Source organism: Panthera pardus, unplaced genomic scaffold (assembly GCF_024362965.1).
Source record: "Panthera pardus isolate Hobbes unplaced genomic scaffold, ASM2436296v1 HiC_scaffold_11, whole genome shotgun sequence".
In the NCBI taxonomy this organism is placed as follows: Eukaryota; Metazoa; Chordata; class Mammalia; order Carnivora; family Felidae; genus Panthera; species Panthera pardus.
Window position 1 is genome coordinate 46,998,397 of NW_026526666.1, and position 22,004 is coordinate 47,020,400.

Below are 22,004 nucleotides of genomic sequence, written 5' to 3' on the forward strand. Positions count from 1 at the left end.
AGGTCATATGACATCAACTGATGCAGAAAAAGCATTCAACAAAATTCAGCATCCATTCAGAAATTAGAAATACAGTAGAACTTCCTCAACTGGATAAATAGTATTTACCAAAAAACCTTATAGCTAATATCACACTTAATGGTGAAAGACTGAATGCCTTACCCACAAATCAGGAACAAAGCAAGGATCTCTACACTCTCCACTCCTATTCAATCTATTACTGGAAGTTCTAGCTATCACAATGGGCAAACCGAAATAAACAAAAACAAAGAAACAAATTAGCACAAAGAAATAAAACTGAAAATTGTTCCTATTTGTAGATGAAATAATGGTTTATGTAGAATATCACAACAAATGTACAAAATTAACTTGTTAATTTAATTAACTCATAAGTGAGGTCCATCGTAAGATACAAGGTCAAACATAAAAATTAATTGTATTTTTTCTTTATAAATTTTTATTTATTCATTTTGAGACAGAGAGAGAGAGAGAGAGAGAGAGCATGAGTTGGGAAGGGTCAGAGAGAGGGAGAGAGAGAATCGCAAGCAGGCTCCACGCCACCAGCACAAAGCTGCATGTGGGGCTGATCCCATGAACTCTGAGATCATGACCTGAGCCAAAATCAAGAGTCAGATGCTTAACCGACTGAGCCACCCAGGCACTCCCCAAAATTAATTGTTATTTCTATATATTAATGATGGAAAAATGAAAACTGAATGCAATGCCACTTACATATGTTCAAAATAAAAGTAAAATATTTAGGTATAAATCTAATAGAAAAGGACTTATATGTTGAAAACTATACAATGGTTTTGAAAGAAGTCAAAGAAATTTTAAGGAAATGGAGTAATATGCCATGTTCATGGATTGGAAGTCTCAATACAGCAAAGGAGTCAATTTTCCCCAGAATGATATATAGTTTTAAAAAAATTCCAATGAGAATACAAAAATGTTTTTTGTACATATACAAATTATTATAGATTATTCCAAAATATATATCAAGAGGCAAAGGAACTAGAATAATTATAACAATTTTGATAAAGATGAATAAAGTAGGTGGAACCACTTTGCCTCATTTGAAGACTTATACAGTTTATAATGATCGAAAATAGTGAAGAGACAGACACAGAGATCAAATAAACAGAATAAAGAACCCAGAAATAGTCCCACACAACTGACTTTTGAGAAAGGAACAAAAATAATTCAGTGCAAGAAGTACAGGCTTTTCAAAAATAATTGGCATAATTGGACCAATTGAGTATCCGTAGACAAAATAAAAAAATAAAAACAAAAACAATCTTGGTCCTAACATCATAACGTGCATAAAATATGACTCTAAGCGAATCATAGATTTAGATGGAAAAATATCAAATTTTAAGAAGAAAACAGTAGAAAACCTGCAGGACCTAGTGCTTGGTGAGTGTTCTAAGATATGATACAGAAAGCAGGATTCATAATTTTTTTTTTAATTGACAAACTAAACTTCATTCAAATTAAAAATTTTGTGGGGTGCCTGGGTGGTTCAGTAAGTTGCGTGACCAACTCTTGATTTTAGCTCAGGTCATGATCTCACAGTCATGGGAATGGAGCCCTGCATTGGGCTCTGCACTCAGCAGGAAGCCTGCTTGGGATTCTCTCTCTCTCTCTCTCTCTCTCTCTCTCTCTCTCTCTTTCTCTCCCCCGCCACCTCCCTTCTTCTCCCCCTTTCCTCTGCTCATGTTTTCTCTCTCTCAAAATAAGTAAAAAGAACATTAAAAAATTAAAAATTTTGCTTTCTGAAAAACTTTAAGAGGATGAAATGAAAAGCACAGCCTAAAAGAAAATATTTCCAAATCACATATTTGAAAAAGAATTCATATCTGAAATATATTTTTTTTAAAAACACTCAAACTTAGTAAGAAAAACAATTTGATTAGAAAATGAGCAAATGATGGGGTGCCTAGATGGCTCAGTAGGTTAAGCCTCTGATTTCGGCTCAGGTCATGATCTCGCGGTTTGTGAGTTTGAGCCCCAAGTCAGGCTCTGTGCTGGCAGCTCAGAGCCTGGAGCCTGCTTCAGATCCTGTGTCTCCCTCTCTTTCTGCCCCTCCCCTGCTCATGCTCTGTCTCTCTCTCTCTGTCTCTCTGTCTCTCTCTCTCAAAAATAAATAAACATTAAAAAAATTTTTTTAAATAGGCAAATGACATGAAGAGTTATTTCACTGAAGAAGATTCTAGGGTGGTGAAGCACATGAGAAGATAGCTAACACTATCAGTTATTAGGAAAATTCAAATTAAAACACACTGAATGAAATATGAAAATTACAATGAAATGAAATACAAAATGAAAATCACAATGAATGATACATTTGTATGAGATATCATTACAAATTGGCAAAGCTAACATTAAAACTAGTGACAATAACAAAATGCTGTGAAGATGGGAGAAACTGGATCTGCCCTATACTGCTGTTGGAATGTAAAACGGTGCAGCCACTCTGCGATCAGGCTGGAAGTTTCTCTTTCAAAAACTAAACAGACTTTTACATGATCCAACAATCACATTATGGATATTTATTCCAGAAATGAAAGTAAGTCTGTATAAAAATCTAAACATGATTGGACACAGCAGCTTTATTGGTAGTAGCCCCAAATTGGCAATAATTAAAATATCCTGAGCTTTGTGAATGGTTAAACAAACTGTGGTACATCCATTCCTTACACTACTCTGCAGTAAAAGAAACCACTGATGCAAGAAACAACTTGGATGGAGCTCAAGGGCATTGTGGCATACAAATGAAAAGCATCTTCAAAAGGATGCATGGTATGATTCCATTTATATAACATTCCCAAAATGACAAAATAATAGCAGTGGAGAATAAATTAGTGGTGATTCAAATTCTAGAGGCGACTGAAGGACTAGTATTGATAAGTAGGCCACCTGAAAAATAAATATGATCTTTGTAAACTTGCTGGGCGAGAGAGTCCTATCTTTATAAACACAGTCTTTCTGAATAATGCTTGACATTCTACTCAGTTCATAGGATTCGAAATTGGCTCTAACAGAAGTGAGTTCAAGGTAGGGATGCTTCAGCATTCTCATCTGTCCCAATTTGAAATTGGTTTGTCTGCTATTATAGTTTTGATACAGTTTCTAACAGCAAAGTTTTTAAAGGTCTATGATTAAAACAAACACAGGCAATAGTCACAAAACAACAACAAAAAATAAAAGTTGTCTCCTCCATTTATCCTTCATCTAATATGATTTAAGAAAAAAACACAAGCCTTCTTAATGTTATGTATTTGATTTAAGTAACAAGAGAATTTTTAGTTTAACACTGATATGAAATCACGTCAGAATACAATATGGGGCAGCCAAGAGCTGGTATCTTAAGAAACCCTCTCACTTGAAGCTGAGATGGGCAGGGCCTACCCATCAGCATAGCAATAAACTGGAAGTAAACCACTGTGATTGTTCATCTTACGTGTCAACTTGACTAGACTATGGTACCCAGATATTTGGTCAGATACCAGTCTTGATGTTGCTGTGAAGGAATTCTTTAGATGAGATTAACATTTAGATCAGTGGACTTTGAGTAAAGCAGATTACCCTCCATAATGTGGGTGTGGCTCATTCAATAGGCCTAAGGCCTTAAGACAAAACTGACTGAGGTCTTCTGAGGAGGAGTGAATTCTGCCTCTAGACTGTCTATAAATACAAGCTGTAACATCAGATCTTCTGCGGGTCTGGGGCCTGCCTGCCTATTCTGCAGATCTTAGACTTCACAGTTTTCCCACTCTATAAACCAATTCCTTAAAATGTGTGTGCGTGTGTGTGTGTGTGTTTTCCACAAACTTGCAGCCTAGCTTTATTCAATACTGAGGAAGTTTTCAGCACTGATGTGCAAGAATGTTCATACTATCATTGTCTGTATGAGGTAGAAATATAAAACATAAATGTCTGTCAATAATATAATGGATAAATATATAATATAATTGTATATTCATACTATGGAATGCTGCATAGATTAAAAAAAAAAAAAACTGAAAGGGGGCACCTGGGTGGCTCAGTCGGTTAAGTGTCTGACTTTGGCTCAGGTCATGATGTCACAGTTTTTGAGTTTGAGCCCTGCATGGGGTTCTCCACTGACAGTGCAGAGCTCTGTCTCCCTCTCTCTCTGCCCCTCCCACACTTGCTTGGACGCATGCACTCTCTCTCAAAAATAAATAAGCATTAAAAAACGAAAAACAACAAAAACAAAAAAAACTGATGGTGGGTGCCTGGATGGCTCTGTTGGTTAAAAGTCTGACTTCGGCTCGGGTCGTGATCTCATAGTTCGTGGGTTCAAGCTCCCTGTCGGGCTCTGTACTGACAGCTTAGAGCCTGGAGCCTGCTTCAGATTCTGTGTCTCCCTCTCTCTGCCCCTCCCCTGCTCTGTCTCTCTCTCAAAAATAAATAAATATTAAAAACATTTTTTTTTTAACCCTGAAGGGACATCACCTGTACAACAGCACAGAGAAATTTTAAAATATGATGTTCAGCAAAAGAATCCAGATGCAAAAATGTATATACTGTATCATTACATATTCTATGATTGATATGACTTTTAGATGAGTATATAGGAAAGCAAGCCATTGTTTAGAAAGGATGCAAAACTAAGTAGTGAAAATATAAAGAAAATGAGGAAATGAAAACCACAAAATAGTTCTAGGGACCAATTTTATGTGAGAAGATGGGGGTTGGGATTACAAAGTGCTTCCAGAAGTCCTCTAGGGGTGCTACCAATTTTCTATTTCTTAATCTGAGTAGAATTAAATGGAGGTTAACTTTAAATAATACTGCACTGGGGCACCTGGGTGGCTCAGTCGGTTGGGCGTCTGACTTCTGCTCAGGTCATGATCTGGTGATCTCATGGTTCGTGAATTCGAGCCCTGCATGGGGCTCTGTGCTGACAGCTTGCAACTCGCAGCTCGGAGCCTGGAGCCTGCTTCAAATTCTGTGTCTCCCTCCCTCTCTCTCTGGCTCTTCTCCTCTTGAGCTCTCTCTCTCTCTCAAAAATAAATAAACATTAAAATTTTTTTTTTTTAATTTTTTTTGACGTTTATTTATTTTTGAGACAGAGAGAGACACAGCATGAATGGGGGAGGGGCAGAGAGAGAGGGCGACACAGAATCGGAAGCAAGCTCCAGGCTCTGAGCCATCAGCCCAGAGCCCGACGCGGGGCTCAAACTCGTGGACCGCAAGATCGTGACCTGAGCTGAAGTCGGACGCTTAACCGACTGAGCCACCACCCTAAAATTTTTTTTAAAAAAAAATACTGCACTAAGGGGAGCCTGGATGGCTCAGTCGGTTAAGCGTCCAACTGCAGCTCACATCATGATCTCATGGTTTGTGAGTTCGAGTCCCATGTTAGGCTCTCTGCTGTCAGGCAGAGCCTGCTTTGGATCCTCTCCCTCTCTCTCTGCCTGCTCCCTACCCTGCTCACACTCTCCCTCTCTCTCAAAAATAAATAAACATTAAAAAAAAAAGGTGTGCACTAAGCTACACCTTTATATTTTATGTACTTTTCTGAAAGTGTGTTGTTAAACATGTGTTTTTCATCAGAAAAAAAAAGATACTATGTACACGGGTGGCTTTTATGAATTTGCAAAGGTATTTTATATAGTCCTTTAAAGTTATTCCACTTCAAACCTGGCTGGTTTTCTCTAATCTTAGGGAAAACAATGACTTACTTCACTATGAATATCATAGCTTACTAAAGAGAAATAAAAATCCCAATAGTTGCTAGAAGTGGTCACGGAATGAAATGGCAATAGCTATTTTCTTTCTACTTAGGACCATGTTTTAAAGCCATGCTTTCACACCTTTGCTATGAAAACTTAGTAGTAAAAATTCATCCAAATTAAAAATCACCAATTCCAGTCAAGATGGCTTATAAATTTATACAGTAAGGATCTGCTCCATATATATATATATATATATATATATATATATATATATATACACACACACACACACACATATATAACACCCTTCACAGCAATTAACTTCAAAAAGGATCACAGACTTAAATATAAAACACAAAACTGTATAATTCCTAGAAGGCATCTTAGAAGAAAATCTAGGTGACCTTGGGTATGGTGATGCCTTTTTTTTGATACAGCACAAAACACAATCCATGAAAGAAATATTTGGTAAGCTAAAATTCATTAAAATAAAAAAAGCTTTTGCTCTATGCAACATAAAGATAATTAGAAAACAAGCCATAGACTACGAGAAAATATTTGCAAAGGACACATCTGATAGAAGACTTTTATCCAAAATATGCAAAGAACAAACTCTCAAAACTGAACAATTAGAAAATAGACAACTTGATTAAAAAGTGAGCCAAAGACCTTTATATACATCCCATCAAAGAAGATATATAGATGGCAAGTAAGCATGTAAAAAGCTGCTTCACATCATATGTCATCGGGGAATGTGAATGAAAATGACATACCATTACACACGTCTTTGAACGGCCCAAAGCCAGTTCAATACTAACTCTGACAATACTAAACTCTAGTGGAGATGTGGAACAACTGGAATTCCCACACAGTGCTGATGGGAAGGCAAAAATGGTACAGCCCCTTTGGAAGACAGTTTGGTGATTTCTTAAAAAAGGTAAACATACCCTTACCATATGATTCAATAATTCCACCACTCCTTGGCATTTACCCAGAGAAGCTGAAAATGTATGTTCACACAAAAACCTGCATATGGACATTTTGGCTTTGTTTATAACTGCCAAAACCTGTAAGCAATCAATGTATCCTTAATTAGGTGAATGGATAAATAAACGGGGGTACATTTAGACAATGGGATATTATTTAGTACTAAAAACAGATCAGCTATTAATTTATGGTAAGGCATGGAGGAAACGTAAATGTTTTATTACCGTGAAAGAAGCCAGTCTGGAAAGACAATATACTGTATGTTTGCAAATATATGACATTCTGGAGAAAGCAAAACTATGGAGACAATAAAAAGATTAGAAGTTGCCAAGGGAGAGATGAATAGGAGAGAGCACAGAGGATTTTTAGAGTAGTGATGATACTGTGTACGATATTATAATGATGGATGTATGTTATAATACATTGGACCAAACCCATAGAACGTACAACACCAAGAGTGAAGCCTAAGGTAAACAATAGACTTTGGGTGCTTATGATCTGTCAATGTAGGTTCATCCTTGTTTAAAAAAAATAAAACTGCCATTGTGGCAGGTGATGCTGATAATGGGGGAGAGTGTATAAAGGAAATCCATGTACCTCTCTTAATTTTGTTGTAAACCTACAATTTCCCCTCAATAAAATCTTTATAAAAATATGTATACAAGATATATTGTATATATTCTGCAATCAGAGCTAGAACTCTTTAGGAAATAAAAAGAAATAATAAAATAGAATACTAGTTTGAAAGTGTAAGATTTTACATCCATGTTCTTCCAATAGAAAATATTTAAATTGACATATAAATAGATGCGCTTGAGATCCCCAAAGTTCTTTTGGAAATAGGTGAGGAAAAACCTTAAATAAATAATGATGGAGGTAATTATTAGTTTTTTTTTTCAGAACCCATGTAAATATGTGATGATAAATAGTCAAAGCTGTACTCATTGTCTTACAAATGCAAAGGATAAAAATTTTAATACTTTAAAAATAATTTCCACCCACATTTATCATAAGACTTCACTTTCTGATTTAAGTACTTAGGTGAAATTTTCAGAGCCATTCTATGGGAATGGTTTGAAACACTTTGAAAGTATCATAGATATTCTTGCACCCCTCACCGCTCCCACTTCTTATCTCTTTGCTTAATATCTACATTTAATAGATAATGTGATAAAAATTGTAAATGAATTAATAACTATATGACTTTTGCAGAGAGTCAATGGTGAAATGACTTTGTTTTTCCTCTCCTTTATTCAACAGCCATTTCCTAAGTGCATACCCTGTAGCTGTCACTATATAGAGAATACAAAGATTCAAGTTAGTTCTTAGAACTGACATCTAGTGAGTAGAGGCCTGGGATGCTGCTAAACATATTCCAATGCACAAGACAATCCCCACAACAAATTAGCTGTCCCAAAATGTCAAAATTGTCTAGCTGGAGAAAATTTTCTATAAAGGAATATCTTCCTGCCCCCACCAAAATTCTTTGTAGTTCTCACAGTGACCTGCAAATCATTACTATACGTCAGTTTAAGTTGGCAACGTGTTCCAAATTTAAACCAGCTTAATTCAAAGAGTCAATTATGGCCCCAAGTTAGGGAGCTATTATTCATATGTCCTGATTATAAGGGCTACCTGACCAACTCTCAGGAATTACAAAGTGCTCTCATTAGCTGTTTCCATTAGCTGGGACCTGTACCTAAAATTTCTCATGCCAAACAGTAAGAGCATGAAAGAGGTATATGGGTCTACACACTCATCATCAGAAAACAAATGTGAATTTATATTCTACGTTTTTTCCTAATATGAATTTAATTTACACTGTAAAAATAAAGCTTGTTAAACTATGAAAGCTTAAGAAACTTCCTTATAACTACCTTTCCAACACCTCTGAGGTCTTAGGGCATGAAAAACAGGGATGTAAACCAATCTAGATAATGACATAATCAACTATTGCACACATTGGGCTCCACCTTTCTCCTTCCAAAGGAACTCAAATTAGTTTCACTTTTTTTTTTTGAATATTAGAAGTTGAGCTTTGAAAATAAAATAAATATACATGATTCAAAAGGAAGTAGTAATTCATTGCAATCCCAGTTCTTAAAACTCTGTCCAAAAGAGTATCCTACATCTTACAATAACCATTCCAATCCTTCCCATCTAAGAAGTTCAAACGATGCTGTTACCTCTTCGTGATACTTTAAAAATGTTCTTCTAAGGAACCATGTGGTGTCTGAGCTGGGAGGTTTTCTTTCTTTCATTTTGTTGTTACTTGTTTTTTTGTTCTGGCTTTCCCTCAGAAGAAGCCAAGACTGCCAGAATTTAAGCCTCTGCTTGTTAGAAATTGTAGACTGCAAAAGCAAATATTGGAAACCCTGTAACATCCTCTCAGAAATATACCCTTAGAAAGAATGAAGACAAAAGAAAGTCATAGGAGCTTTTAAAATCATATTCCTCCCTAGTCAGAAAGGCAGAAAAAGTACACATAGTAATAGGGGCTACCTGATGTACATGAAAATAATCTTCCCAGTAGTCCATGCATCTATAAACTGGGTTTAGTTATTGCTTCCTTTGGATAGATTTTGTGAGACTTAAGTGCTTTATGATCAGTGAATGGCAATTGAGATAAAAACTAGAAACAATGAAAATAAACTCTTTGCCTTTAAATAGAAGTGGTTCCAGTTTCCTTTTACAAGCCCGAAGGGTTGTTGTACATATTAAAACTGCTGCACAGCTCCATCCCTGGTCACGGAAATTCTCCCCCTCCCTCTCCCCTCCCCCCCCCCCCCCCCCCCCCCGCCAAGATGTCAGATCTCTGGGAAACAGCAGTTACAAAAGGATGGTTTTCATAGCTTGTACTAGAAAACGCTGGCATCCCATCCTTGCATAAAATAGCACTAAACTGAGTCACAATGCCGGAAGCTGTGCCTTCTGCTTCTTTTCAATGGGATCTAGATCATTTCTAGAGAAAATATTAAATAATACTGCATAGTTTTGCCCATGCATATGACATGCTGATTCTTCTAATCTCCCGTTTGCCCTAGATAATTTTAAGCTTTATCCATCAGTGTACCACGGGAGAAAGAAAAACACAGTTAACAAGATGACAGTGTTATCTAGGTATTTGGCACCAATATTAGCAAGAGTCTGTCATTTGACAATTATTTCCCTAGCATACCAGACGGTAAAGAAAATGTTTTCATTCATCCGCAAATGACTAACATTTTATTGATGTCTCAAAATGCGGTTGAATACTACTGCACTCTCAATTTCTGAGCCGGGTTTGAGAGTTAAGCTTGAATACTAATAACAGTAACTCCTGCTGCAAACGTCTCGGTTAATTGCCTAGCCTTGGAGTGTCAGTTCAACAGAGAGGCGATGCTGGTTAGGGGCTCTTGAAGCAGCCAGTTTGGTGGTCACAGGTGATGGGAACACTTCCCTTTCCCCGTTTCCTCCCATATATCCTCATGCACTGCGATAAAAATCACCCTGAGCACCGATACCGCCAAGCAAAACGACTCCCTGCCTGCCTCGTAAAGAGCTCAGTCTGGGGAGGCAGCCGGATGCTGACCCCTGCAGAGATTATTGCTTCTGTGCGCTTTGCCAAAGGATCCTGCTAGCATTATGGAAAACGAGTTAGGGATGTGCGGTTTTGCTTTATTTATTTCCTCCAAGGGAAGAAGGACTGGAGTCAAGGCGAAGAAAATCTTCAAAGACTGCTTAAGGGAAATGAGGGTGGTGGTGGTGGTGGTGAGCATATTTTTTTAATTACTTGTTTCTCTCCACTTCCCTGCTCTGCTTCCCAAACTCCTCACTGAAGAAGATTGATTGGCGTAACTGCTATTGACTCCAGCCTCGGTTCTCGCATTGATCTGTAAATGGCCCGGAATAGCTAAAGGGTCTTGAATCTGGAAATGAGTTTAAGAAGCGAAGAAGTAGGAAAGGGTAGGGGGCGGCCCCTTGCGCAGCACCTGGCTCTGCCTTAGGCCAGGACAGCGGCTCCCAGCGGCGGGGCGAGCGGTTAGGAGGCTGCGGTGTGCGAAACAAGAGGGAGCCGCTCTGTGTCGCGAGGAGGAAATCTGTCCAACCTGGTTAGGAGGCTGTTAAAAAAATATATAACCCCGTGACTCGTTAAACCCGAAAACTCTGCCCTGTCTAGATTCGGATGCACTGATCATTATGCCTGATAGGCTCAAAGGGGTTAAACTGCCTCTTACATAACAGGACTGCCTGGCTCTACACAATTAAAACACTTGATTGCAGTCTCTTCCCGACTGCGTCCAGCCTCGACCCGCCCCGTCCCTCCCACCGCGCCTGCGTGCCGCGCGCCCACAGGCCCGTGCGCGCGCATATCACACACACACATCCACACACACACACACACACACATCCACACACACCCTCCGCTTCGACCATGCCTCACACACACACCGTTTAGTGTCAGCATGCACGAGGGACGGGTAGCGGGCGCCCTCCAATCCGTATTGACTGACCCAGTAGACACACCAGCTTCGCTACCGCAGGGCCTTGCACGCACCCTTTCAGGTGCCCTCAAAAAGCAGCGCTCCCGCCACCGTCCTACCTATTTCCGAAAAGAGGTAAAGAGTGAACTAGTTGGCCGGTTGTAGCCAACTTGTCGACTGTAGTGCCGTCGCCCAAGCGAGATTGGAAAAAAATAAACAATAAAATCTCACGGTCCTCAGCGTCATGATGGCGCCGACTACAACTTGGAGGACTTTAAAGTTACGGTGTCTCATGAGGTAAAACGCACCAGAGAGGAAAAGCAATGCGCCCCTCGGCTCTCTTCACCTCAGCACCGACGCGGAGACTTTTCTAGCAAAACATCTCTAGTGCATATGACAAGAAGGGTAGCATTTTGTCTAAGACCCAGCTCTCTTTTCCTCTCACTTTGCGTAATTGTGATATACCTCCTCGGGATTTTTTCCCCCGTTTTCTTTTTTTTCTCCCCTTCATCCCCCCCACCCCGCTGCATCCCCAGTCCCCGGGCGGGGTTGCTAAGGAAACGGCCGCTTGGCAACGCGCGCGAGCCCGGGGGCCAGCGGCCGCCGCTGCGCCCCGCGCTGCTTCTGCTGCTGCTGCTGCGATTGCAGCCGCCCGCCGCCGCCGCTCGCCCTGCCTCCGCCGCCGCCGCGCCTCCTCCCTCACTCGCCGGCGCGCTCGCCTCCTCGCTAGATGGTGTGCGAGCCGCCCGAGAATTAGACTCACTCCGGACTCGGCCAAACGCAACCGAGAGGAGGTGTAGTGTGGTGCCAGGGGGTGGGAGGGGAGGGAGGGAGGGAAAGCGAAGAGAAGGAGGAGGGGAGGCAAAAAAAAAAAAAAAAAAAAGAGAGAGAGAGAGAGAGAGAGAGAGAGAAACAACAGCCAACAACTAGAGGGGGAAGGAAAAAAAAAAAGAAAGGAAAGAAACCCCCCACCCCCCACCTCCCAAAACTCCCCCCACAAAATAAGAAAAAAAAAAAAGAAAAAAGAAAAAAAAAGAAAAAAAAAAAAGAAAAAAAATCCTGTGGCGCGCCGCCTGGTTCCCGGGAAGACTCGCCAGCACCAGGGGGTGGGGGAGTGCGAGCTGAAAGCTGCTGGAGAGTGAGCAGCCCTAGCAGGGATGGACATGATGCTGTTGGTGCAGGGTGCTTGTTGCTCGAACCAGTGGCTGGCGGCGGTGCTCCTCAGCCTGTGCTGCCTGCTACCCTCCTGCCTCCCGGCTGGACAGAGTGTGGACTTCCCCTGGGCGGCCGTGGACAACATGATGGTCAGAAAAGGGGACACGGCGGTGCTTAGGTAGGATGAACGGCGTGCTTTTCGTACTTGTCTCAGTCTTTCTTTCTGTGTCTCTTTCCACCCTTCTTGCTTTTATTTATTTATTTATTTATTTAACCCCGAGTAAGAATGCTGGTGGTGATCACCATCAAAAAACCACACCGCAAGGAATACAGGTGCTGCTTCTGCCCGGTGCCTGGCCCCTTGATGCTGGGGCAGGTAGGAAGCTGGACGCGTGATGCTAAAGCACTTTGCGGGAACGCCAAGTAGCCCAGGGATGAGTGAAGTGTGAGGTTTAGGAGGGGCAGGTGCCACTTTGAAACTCAATTCACAAGGTCTCTGTTTTACTGTCATGGGGTACTCGTGGAGAGTCTGACAAGTTTATCAGGTTTGTTTCTATTTTACTCTAGCCTAAGCGACTTTTTCAAACTGCTGCCTCCCTGCTCCCATTTATTTTCCCTTTCACTTGGACACTTAGGCTCAATTTCTCCCTCCTCAGCTTTCTTTCTTTCCGCTGATCGTTTTCTCCCCTCTCTCTTTTCTCCCTCCTCATTTTCTTTTCCCATTTTCCCACTTCCTTCCTACTCTCCTTTTCCTCTATTGCCTCTTTTCGTCCCTTTTCTGTGCTCTCTATTCTTTCCTCCCTTTTCTATTTTCTCCTCCTGTATATCTTCACCACTCTGATTTCTGATCATATTTAACCGCCTTTCCTCCACTCTTCACCTTTCTCCATCCCTTCTTTTTCTCCCTTATTAATGTTCCTATTCTGTGGTCTTGTCTCCCTGTGTTTGACTCACATTCCCCATCCTTCTTCCCACATCCTTTCCCATCATCGTCACATACACATGCATGTTCCCTCTGAACCCTTACAGTACCATCTTCTCACACTCACAAAGCTCTTTCCCTTAAACACACTCACTCACATACTCTCTGTTTCACATCCTCACACACACTGGCCCTTCCGTGCTCTAACAGCCACTTTCATATTCACGTTCTCTTTCACTGTTTAAAAGGCACACACTCCTTTACCGTTCCACACACTGTCACTCTCACACATGTGTACACATGGTCCCTCTCTCTATGTTTCTCTCTCTCTTTCTCTCTGTTTCTCTGTCTCTTCTTTCTCCTTTCCTTCCTCCCTCTTTCCATCTTTAGCTTTACTTCTTTTTCTCACCCTTCTTTCCTCCCTTCTTTTCCCTAAGGTTGAGCACCAAAATGTTTTGTCATTAGTGAACATCCGTAGCCCGATTTTACCCCAAAGCAACACTGCAGAGTGAGATCCTGGAAACATTTTTTTTTTTCTCTTGTGAAAATATGAATTGATGATCAGCAGTGCTTAGATCTAAACAAGGCTAAACACTCTTTTTCCTTCATTTCTCATCGCCCTACCTTCTCCCCCGTCACCCCCAACTGACGTACACTTCAAATCTCCCTGAAAGATCTTCTTTCTCTCCACTGGGTGGTAGTTGGCTTGTAAGTGTGGATGCACAAAATCAGTATACGCGGCATGTCTAAGGTGAAAGAGAGTAGGCTATGTTTCTGTTTGAATTGTGCAACATATTTTAAATTTAATGATCTGGGTTCTGGGTGTGGTATATGTTTTACACCTTCTGAAACATGCTTATGAGTCCAAATTTGTGTGGAATACTATAATAATTTCTGACATACCCTAATAACTAATATGCTTTTATAATATATGTTATCTTTGCTGCTGTAAATACAAAATGCCACTGAATGTATACAAAAATAACAAATAATTTGTTATAACTTTAATACCTTTTCATTGCTGGTAAAAGCTATGAATTCTATGTCACATAGAGGGTATAAATAAAATGCACATTTTCTTTTTTTTATATTAAGTTTGTTTTGGAAGTTTGAACAACAGTGGTAAGAACGAAACACTATCTTCAGAGGCTGCAAACACGTATCATGGGGGCTGCAATCTATGTGTTTGTAGCAGTGCACTGCTTATTTGTAATGAACATTAACATTTTCAACCTAAAGGGTTTGATAGACTACTTGCCTTTTGATGATATATCTTGGCATTTTATTTCTAATGAATCTAATACATGCTATGGCTAACTAAAATAGCTGGAACCACATTCTGCTTCTAGGAGACCTATATTTAGTTCACCCATCACTTACAATAGTGAAGCTTCTCTAACTAGTGGGGGCAATATCTTTCTAGTGTTATTGCTTTGGTGCAGTCCTTGTTTACTTGTGTACATGGTACCACATCCATTTATAGGCTGTGTCCTGAGTTTTGTAATATCTTAATTAGAGAACTTTTGACTTTTAAACTTTTTAGAAAGAATAGAATCTGTCTCTTCTAAGTGATTTTTTTTTTTTTTACCAATTACGGTGTTTATTTTTTTAATAAACAGAAAATTTTGTGTCATATGAAACAGAAATCCTATCAGCATTACTTTTTACCCAAAGTAATTTGGGTAGTACAAATTCTGTAATTCTCTAGGGAGTATTCCACTTTTTACCTTTCTACATTGCTCATAGGTTTTTAAACTATTTTAATGTATGCATTTATAAGAAATTTTCTCTCTGTTAAAAAAATGTTAAATTGTATGAGTTGTTTTTCTTGACTCTTCTTCTGCATCTGGCATTTACTCTGTTCATAGACCACTACAGACAGAGCTTAAGGACTAATTGAGTGTGTAAGTCAGGTGCCACATTTCTTATCAAAAGTAATGTCATAGTTATAGTTTATGTTTTTACATTGGAGACTTAGAATTATATTTGATGGTATTCTCTAATTAATTAGGAAACAAAACAAAACAAAATTTACCCTCCTGCATACACCCCCTCACATCAAAGTACAAAAATCTGGTGTTCAGGAGAACACTTTACTGAATTACATGATATCATTCATTAAGCTTTACCCAGTAGGCTCTATTTTTAATGTAACACATTCCTCAAAAGTGTCTCTAATAAAAAGCAAGTAGTGGTATAGCAGTTATCAAATAACTTTAAGAGCTAAAGGCCCGAAAGTGCAAAAATGTCGGTCAGTGACTCTGTTGCTTGTGGTTACATTAATGAAACAGAAGTTTAAAGGTCAAATGATACATTTCTATCTTCTAAATGCCAGAATGTCTGTTTTAGAGAAAAAAAAATCAAGAAAAACAAAAGTTTCCCTAAGTGGCATTATGATACGAAACGGAAATCATTCTGTGATCTAACTATATGTATCATTTTATAAATCATCTTCTCTGTTTAGCTTAAATAGTGAACTTATAATGAAATTCCATTTCATAATTGCAGCATTCTTATCATTTGAATTTTGCCTTTAAAGTTAGTGAAGCAATATATTAAATGTCAAAATTCCCCTTACTTCTAATAATGTTATTCACTGATAAATCTCTGAAGGATTCACTTGAGCTATTTGGACCTTCTTGATAATGTATTTAATGATACATCTATTCAATATAGAGAATTTGGTACCTCCTTTACTTAAACTTTGGATTTCATTAAATGCGTGCATGTCTTAGAGTGCATTGTAATTTGCTACAAACACACATTAATATTTGCATTAATTTATTAAATATTAACTTAAATTGCTACTATGTTTAATACATATTTTATTTTATGTATTTTATGCCTAACCAAATTTGTTAATCTGCATGTGGAGAAATTAACTTTTTCTCCAGTCTTCAAATTGCATTTTGTAGCACATGGAAGATAGGAGTTAATGTTTCCTGGGGTGACATAGCAAAGAACAGAAGATGCTAGAACCACATTAGTCACATTGCAGGACCCTCTGTTTCTAGACCTGGAGAATCAAGGGAAACATAATAAGGTTCTGGATCAGTACATCAATTTCAGATGACTTTTAAAATATTGGTTTGCAGTCGCTTTAATGTGAATCAGTTGCTTTATTCGTACCTTATTAACAAACACAGCTATGTTAACATGTCCAAAATGTGTAATATTCTTTGGAAACAATACAAGGAACATCCTCATTTATATCCTCACAGTGCCTGAACATTTTCTTAAATACATGTCATTTTTAAGTTAATTCTTTCAATCTGTTTCAACTTCAGCTCTTCTGTATGAATTTTGTACATTTTAAGCCGCCTTCCTGATATGAATTCAAAATATCCTATTCTCTGCTTGTCATGCTTTAATCAAAGAAAGGAAGAGAGATTCTTTTCTTAAATGTGATATCTTCTTTTACCTTAGCAAAGTTGAACACATGCTGTCATTTTAACACTGTAGGTTTGAATGGAGGTTATATGAGATCCCAATATGATATTGTAATATGAAGGACGATTTTTGCTTACAGCAGAGAACATAGGGCACATTTGCACAGAAGATATTTTCGTTGGAAGCCACAAAACTTTCGCAAGTAGATTTATAAGTGGATATGATGAGTATTTATCACTTCTTGGAACTATTTGTCCTATACATTCGCCTTTTGATTAGACTACATTAATTAGTTTGGTTTGAAATGCATGCTATTGGATATAAGAAAGTAAAGGATTTATTTATGAGAATGCAGAATTACCTATAGTAGTAGAAATCAATTGTGCTGTGCTTTTGGTATATCATTGGATTGTCTAATATTGTCTGTTGAGTCATTCCTGCACATTGATGCATTACATATTTCAAATACATTGTTCAACTATGTAGGTGATTTCAGTTTAGAATATTAAGGCATTGTTTAAAGACCTATAAGCTTATTAAGTAGTGTTGAACAAATATTTTTAAAATTCTGAAGTTTTTTTCCCTTCTTTAAAAAAGAAGGGGAAATAGATTATCTTACTGAGTCATTTGGGAAAAATGTGTTCTAGAATACAGAATAAAATGCTACACTGTTACCTGTAGTGACTCGCAAAGCTGTTCAATTAGCATGACACATTGCTTTGTATATTAATACACAATCATTTGTTATATTAAAGGACAATGTAGTATTTTAAATTTTTTCTAGGTAAATTTATTTTTCCTAGTCTTTTCAGTTTAGAAGAATTGATAAACCCATGTGATTGTATAAATCTCTGAACACATTCATGTTAATGAACTACTTATTTTAAATAGATTGGCTTTGAAATTAAACAGCTCCATGAAATAAGTTATTTTTTTGCAATACCTGACCTCTCAAGAGCTTAGAGGAATGTTCACATCTTGTTTGTGACAGTTCTGGGCCCAATTAACCAGTCCAACCTTTGTCCTTCTGCTACCCTAGGCTATTGGAGATAGATGGTAGAGCTAATCCCTGAGACAACATTTCCCAGTCAGCCACTGTCATCTGCCTTCAGGTTGTGTAGTTGCACGATGGAGGGGAGTTTGGGGAGATGAGAGGACGTGATGAGTGAGACTCTCCATTCTTCATTGCTTTGGGCAGCATCCAGCAGTGTCTCCATCTCCCAGGGGAACCTCTTTGTTCCATCCTCCACTGGATCACTGGCTCATGGACTTCTATTTACACTCTCATCTATTCATTCTCATATCTTAGGAGTAGTAGTGGCTTCCTGCTCTTCTAATTTCCTGAGCTGTCTTACCATTACCTATATGGCTTCTCAGCTTTTCTAAACACTTTGTAATCAGTTTCTTTCATTAAATCCCTCTGTTTTAAATAACCTGAATGTTTTAAGTTTTGCTAGTGGAACCCTGATTGATATATAGTGAAAGGTAATAGCTTCAGTTATTTTAATTATATTTGATTAAATGACTACTTTGCCCATGGCATGATAAATGTTGGTTACTAGCACTAGATATAGGAGTTGTTTAGGGAGACATGCATAGAAGTTAAACCATAATGACATTAGGGCATATTACAAAGAAGAAAGATTTTCCTGCACCCAGATTATGGTGAGAATAATAAACGAAATGTGTAAATATTTAATTAAATATACATTGATTAATAATATTTGAGTTAATAATGTTACTATGGGTGGGAACATAAAGAAGCTGATGAATATATATTGGCAAGATTCAATAATTCTTTCTTTCTTTCTTTCTTTCTTTCTTTCTTTCTTTCTTTCTTTCTATTGACTGAGCAAAAGAGAAGAAGGACTAACCCCTGTTTGTGGATATGGGATCCGAATGCTGAGATAATTCCTACAGAGTTGCCTATTGAAATCAATAGGAATTAAAGGCTTTTCTTTTATGAAGCTTAATACCTGAGGAACTAATCAAAATTTCCAGTTTCTAATGAAGTATATAGTCATAAAAATGCACATGAGTCCAGTGTTTTGGCCACTGTAGAAATTAGTCTCTCAAGCCATTTGAATCTTATGATTAGAAATCAGATCACTTTTCTATAATATCCTGTTAAGAGATAAATTAAGACATAAATTCGTAAATAAGGTTTTCTTTTTTCTTATTAGATCATGTGACATCTTCTCTAATTTCTTCAAAATACCTTCTGAAAGGCACTTATGTAGGTGTCTGGTTCCAATATAAACAAGCATTCACGATAAAGTTCTACCTTTGGTATATTTCTCCATACTTTTGCAAGAAAGATGGCATCTTAAAACCATCATTGATGAACTGACTCTCTCAAGGATGCTTAAGAGAGGATTTCTGAATTGGGAGGGAACTTGGACTTCTTGATCTCTGCCATGCCATCCATTTTAAAGTTTTGCTGATCTATTATAGATTGTCATTGACACTTCCTACATATAAGAGAAAATAGAATTTATTGCTCTTTTTACCTAGGAGAATCATATTACCTGCCTTTTGGCTTTTGTATAGGAAATTTTAAATTGGGTCACATGCTTTTTTGTCTGGTATTTTATGGATTTCAAATTCACCAGTGGAAACAAGAACTTCTCAAACTACTGGAGAGTAAAATGTAGGATTTTCCTATATGGCCATAATCATTATCAAACTAGATTTTAATTTTTTTAAATGTTTTTATTTATTTTTGAAGGAGAGAGAGAAAGAGACAGAGCATGAGCGGGGGAGGAGCAGAGAGAGAGGGAGACACAGAACTTGAGGCAGGCTCCAGGTTCTAAGCTGTCAGCACAGAGCCCAATGTAGGGCTCAAACTCACGAACTGTGAGATCATGACCTGAGCCGAAGTCAGATGCCTAACTGACTGAGCCACCCAGGCGCCCCTCAAACTAGATTTTAATTAGTCCCTTATATCTAAAAATGTAGTATCATTTGCAAGATATTGAAGAAATTTACTAACAGCAGTTTTTTTGATATTTTGTTAAAATGTACTTTCCTGTTCTTTGCTAATTTTGATATACAAACCACCTGAGTGTGTAAGTGCTATGACTCTTGTTCATCTATTCCTAGACCTTAATACAGAACCTTACATTTTTCAGGCTAACATCTATTATTTTTTACATTAGTGAATCCTTGGAAGAATAAGCAAAGGGATAAATGTATTTGTTCTTTAGTTTATTAATTGTTTCACATTTAATGATTGTGTTATATTTAATACTGTGGCAGATCTACATGTTTGTAATGATTAAGTACTTTTTATTGAATCTATATATCAAGAGTCTCTGCCTTACGTAATTCCTGCAGAAGTCCTAGTGGGTTAAGATACATACATTGGAATCACTCAGTATCTTTTAATTGCAGTGCATAACCTACTAGTGGGTCTTGAAGAAAGGTACTGGATACTAAAGGCATTTTTTAAATTAAATGTACCAAATAGAGTAGAAGGCATTTTGTGTAATAAAGATAAGTCTTGTCTGATAAAACTTTAGTGTGTGTGTGTTTATGTGTATGTGTGTGTGTGTGTGTGTGTGTGTGTGCGCATGCACATGCTGTGGCAAGATTTTAGATGTATTACTGAGGGCTTCAGCAGGGAGAGTTTGAGACACAGTGGTATGGTTGTAAGATTTTGAATTGTGGTTATAATTTTAAGAAGATCCAAGATTTTAAGTTATATAGGAAGACTTTTGCCATTTACAATTATAATCATCAGATAAGAAAGACAGTTCAAAGTAGCAAAATGTCTGTTGTGACCTCCTAACATTTTTTTCTGTTTCTACCTCAACCCGTGGAGCTTCTTTTTCCTTTCTCCTAAGGATTCAATTAAATCAAATCAATAAAGATACAGGGGTAGAGAGAACTGGCTGATAACTCTCAATTATGAAAAGTAGCTATATGCCCCAAACCAGAGCAGCACTTTTGTATCATTCCAACCATCTCCCAGAGGCAGGTCAACAGTACTTTATAAACCACAGGGTATTGATACTAGCTGATAGAATTTTAATGTGGTCATATGGCTTTGATTTATAATGTTGAAGAGGTTATCTATTAGCATAGTGGTTTCTAAGCCATATCAAGTTCTGAATCCTGACAGAGGACCTTTGATGCTCTTAAGCATCCAGCTGGCATGGGAATTGGTCTTTTAATCACTTTTTCTAGGAAAAGGGGAATATAGGAAAGGAGGAATTTGGCAGGGTTGCCAGTGTTAAGTGTTGCTCTTTTGAACAGTAGCCAGTGCATTATACTTTTCAGATAGCTGGTAATTTGTTCAATTTAAGGAAAATGTTTATAACCCTTTTCGGTCCAGAACTAAATTGTTCTTCAGTGAATTTCACTAAGTTGTTTGGATATAGGTCCAGTGTCCATGATGATGCTACAAGATAGGGTTTCTTTAAAGCTATTGCCATAAAGTACTGAAAAGTTTTGGATGATTTAAAAGGGCCATGGGAAAAATGTGTTCTGTTGTCTTCAGAAACTCCTTTCCTCTCATTCAGCTAAATTAAATTTAGAGATATTAAAAGGATTTAAGAGACATTGTGAACATAAGAACAATAATCAGAAGACAAGAATATTGTTTGTGTATTCTTTGCAATAACACTACATACTGTTGTATTGGGATATTAAATGAATAAATCAAAGGAATCATAACGTTTTCCTAATCTTATAGATAAAATATTTCTTATAGGAGAACATATTTAGATATATTTGATTTGTAAGTAACCTGTTTTCCATTAATGTCTTGGTAATTGATCAGCAGAGTTGATGGCACCTCTACTGGTTAACATATTGCTTGACACATTATTAGTGTTGACTGAAGCACTCAAAGGAGAGAAGGAGTAATGGGCAAGGGAGGAAGGTGAGGAAGGAAAGTGTTATGCTATATGAGTGACTTCTGATCAAATTACCTAAAATTTTGAATCACTGGGATGACATAAAATTAAGCCCACAATTTGTACTATATTATAATAAAAATGAAATAATAAAAAAATACTATTTTGTAATAAAAAGAATACATTATAGTAAAATAATTCCCATAAAATGAATACATTTCATTTTATATAATTCATCAAATAATTGGAATAATCCTAAACCTACACGCTTCCCATAATAAAGTGATGTATGTTATACAAACTGAAGTTCCAAAATCATATTTTACATTCGGATATATGTCTCCCTTCCAAGCTACTAGTCCATTTATATTTGTTTTAAAAAATACCTAATAACTCCATATCTTGGCCTGCAGTGCGGTCAGGGGCTAATTTTTTGGAATATGTTCACAACAGGAAATTATATATAAATCTTTGAATAATTGCTTTCCTGTCTTATTGAGCATATGTCACTGATCGATATTTT

General features: G+C 37.7%; 1 protein-coding gene across 1 annotated transcript in view; it reads left to right on the forward strand.

Annotated features, from left to right (window-relative positions):
• Nucleotides 1-12,197: 12,197 nt before the first annotated feature.
• The window catches only part of NEGR1 (neuronal growth regulator 1), an 843,544-nt gene continuing 833,737 nt past the window's right edge, over nucleotides 12,198-22,004 (forward strand). The window contains exon 1 of the mRNA XM_019448884.2: nucleotides 12,198-12,488. Within this exon, the coding sequence (XP_019304429.1) occupies nucleotides 12,313-12,488 (176 nt within the window). The 5' untranslated portion in view covers nucleotides 12,198-12,312. The remainder of the gene's footprint in view (nucleotides 12,489-22,004) is intronic.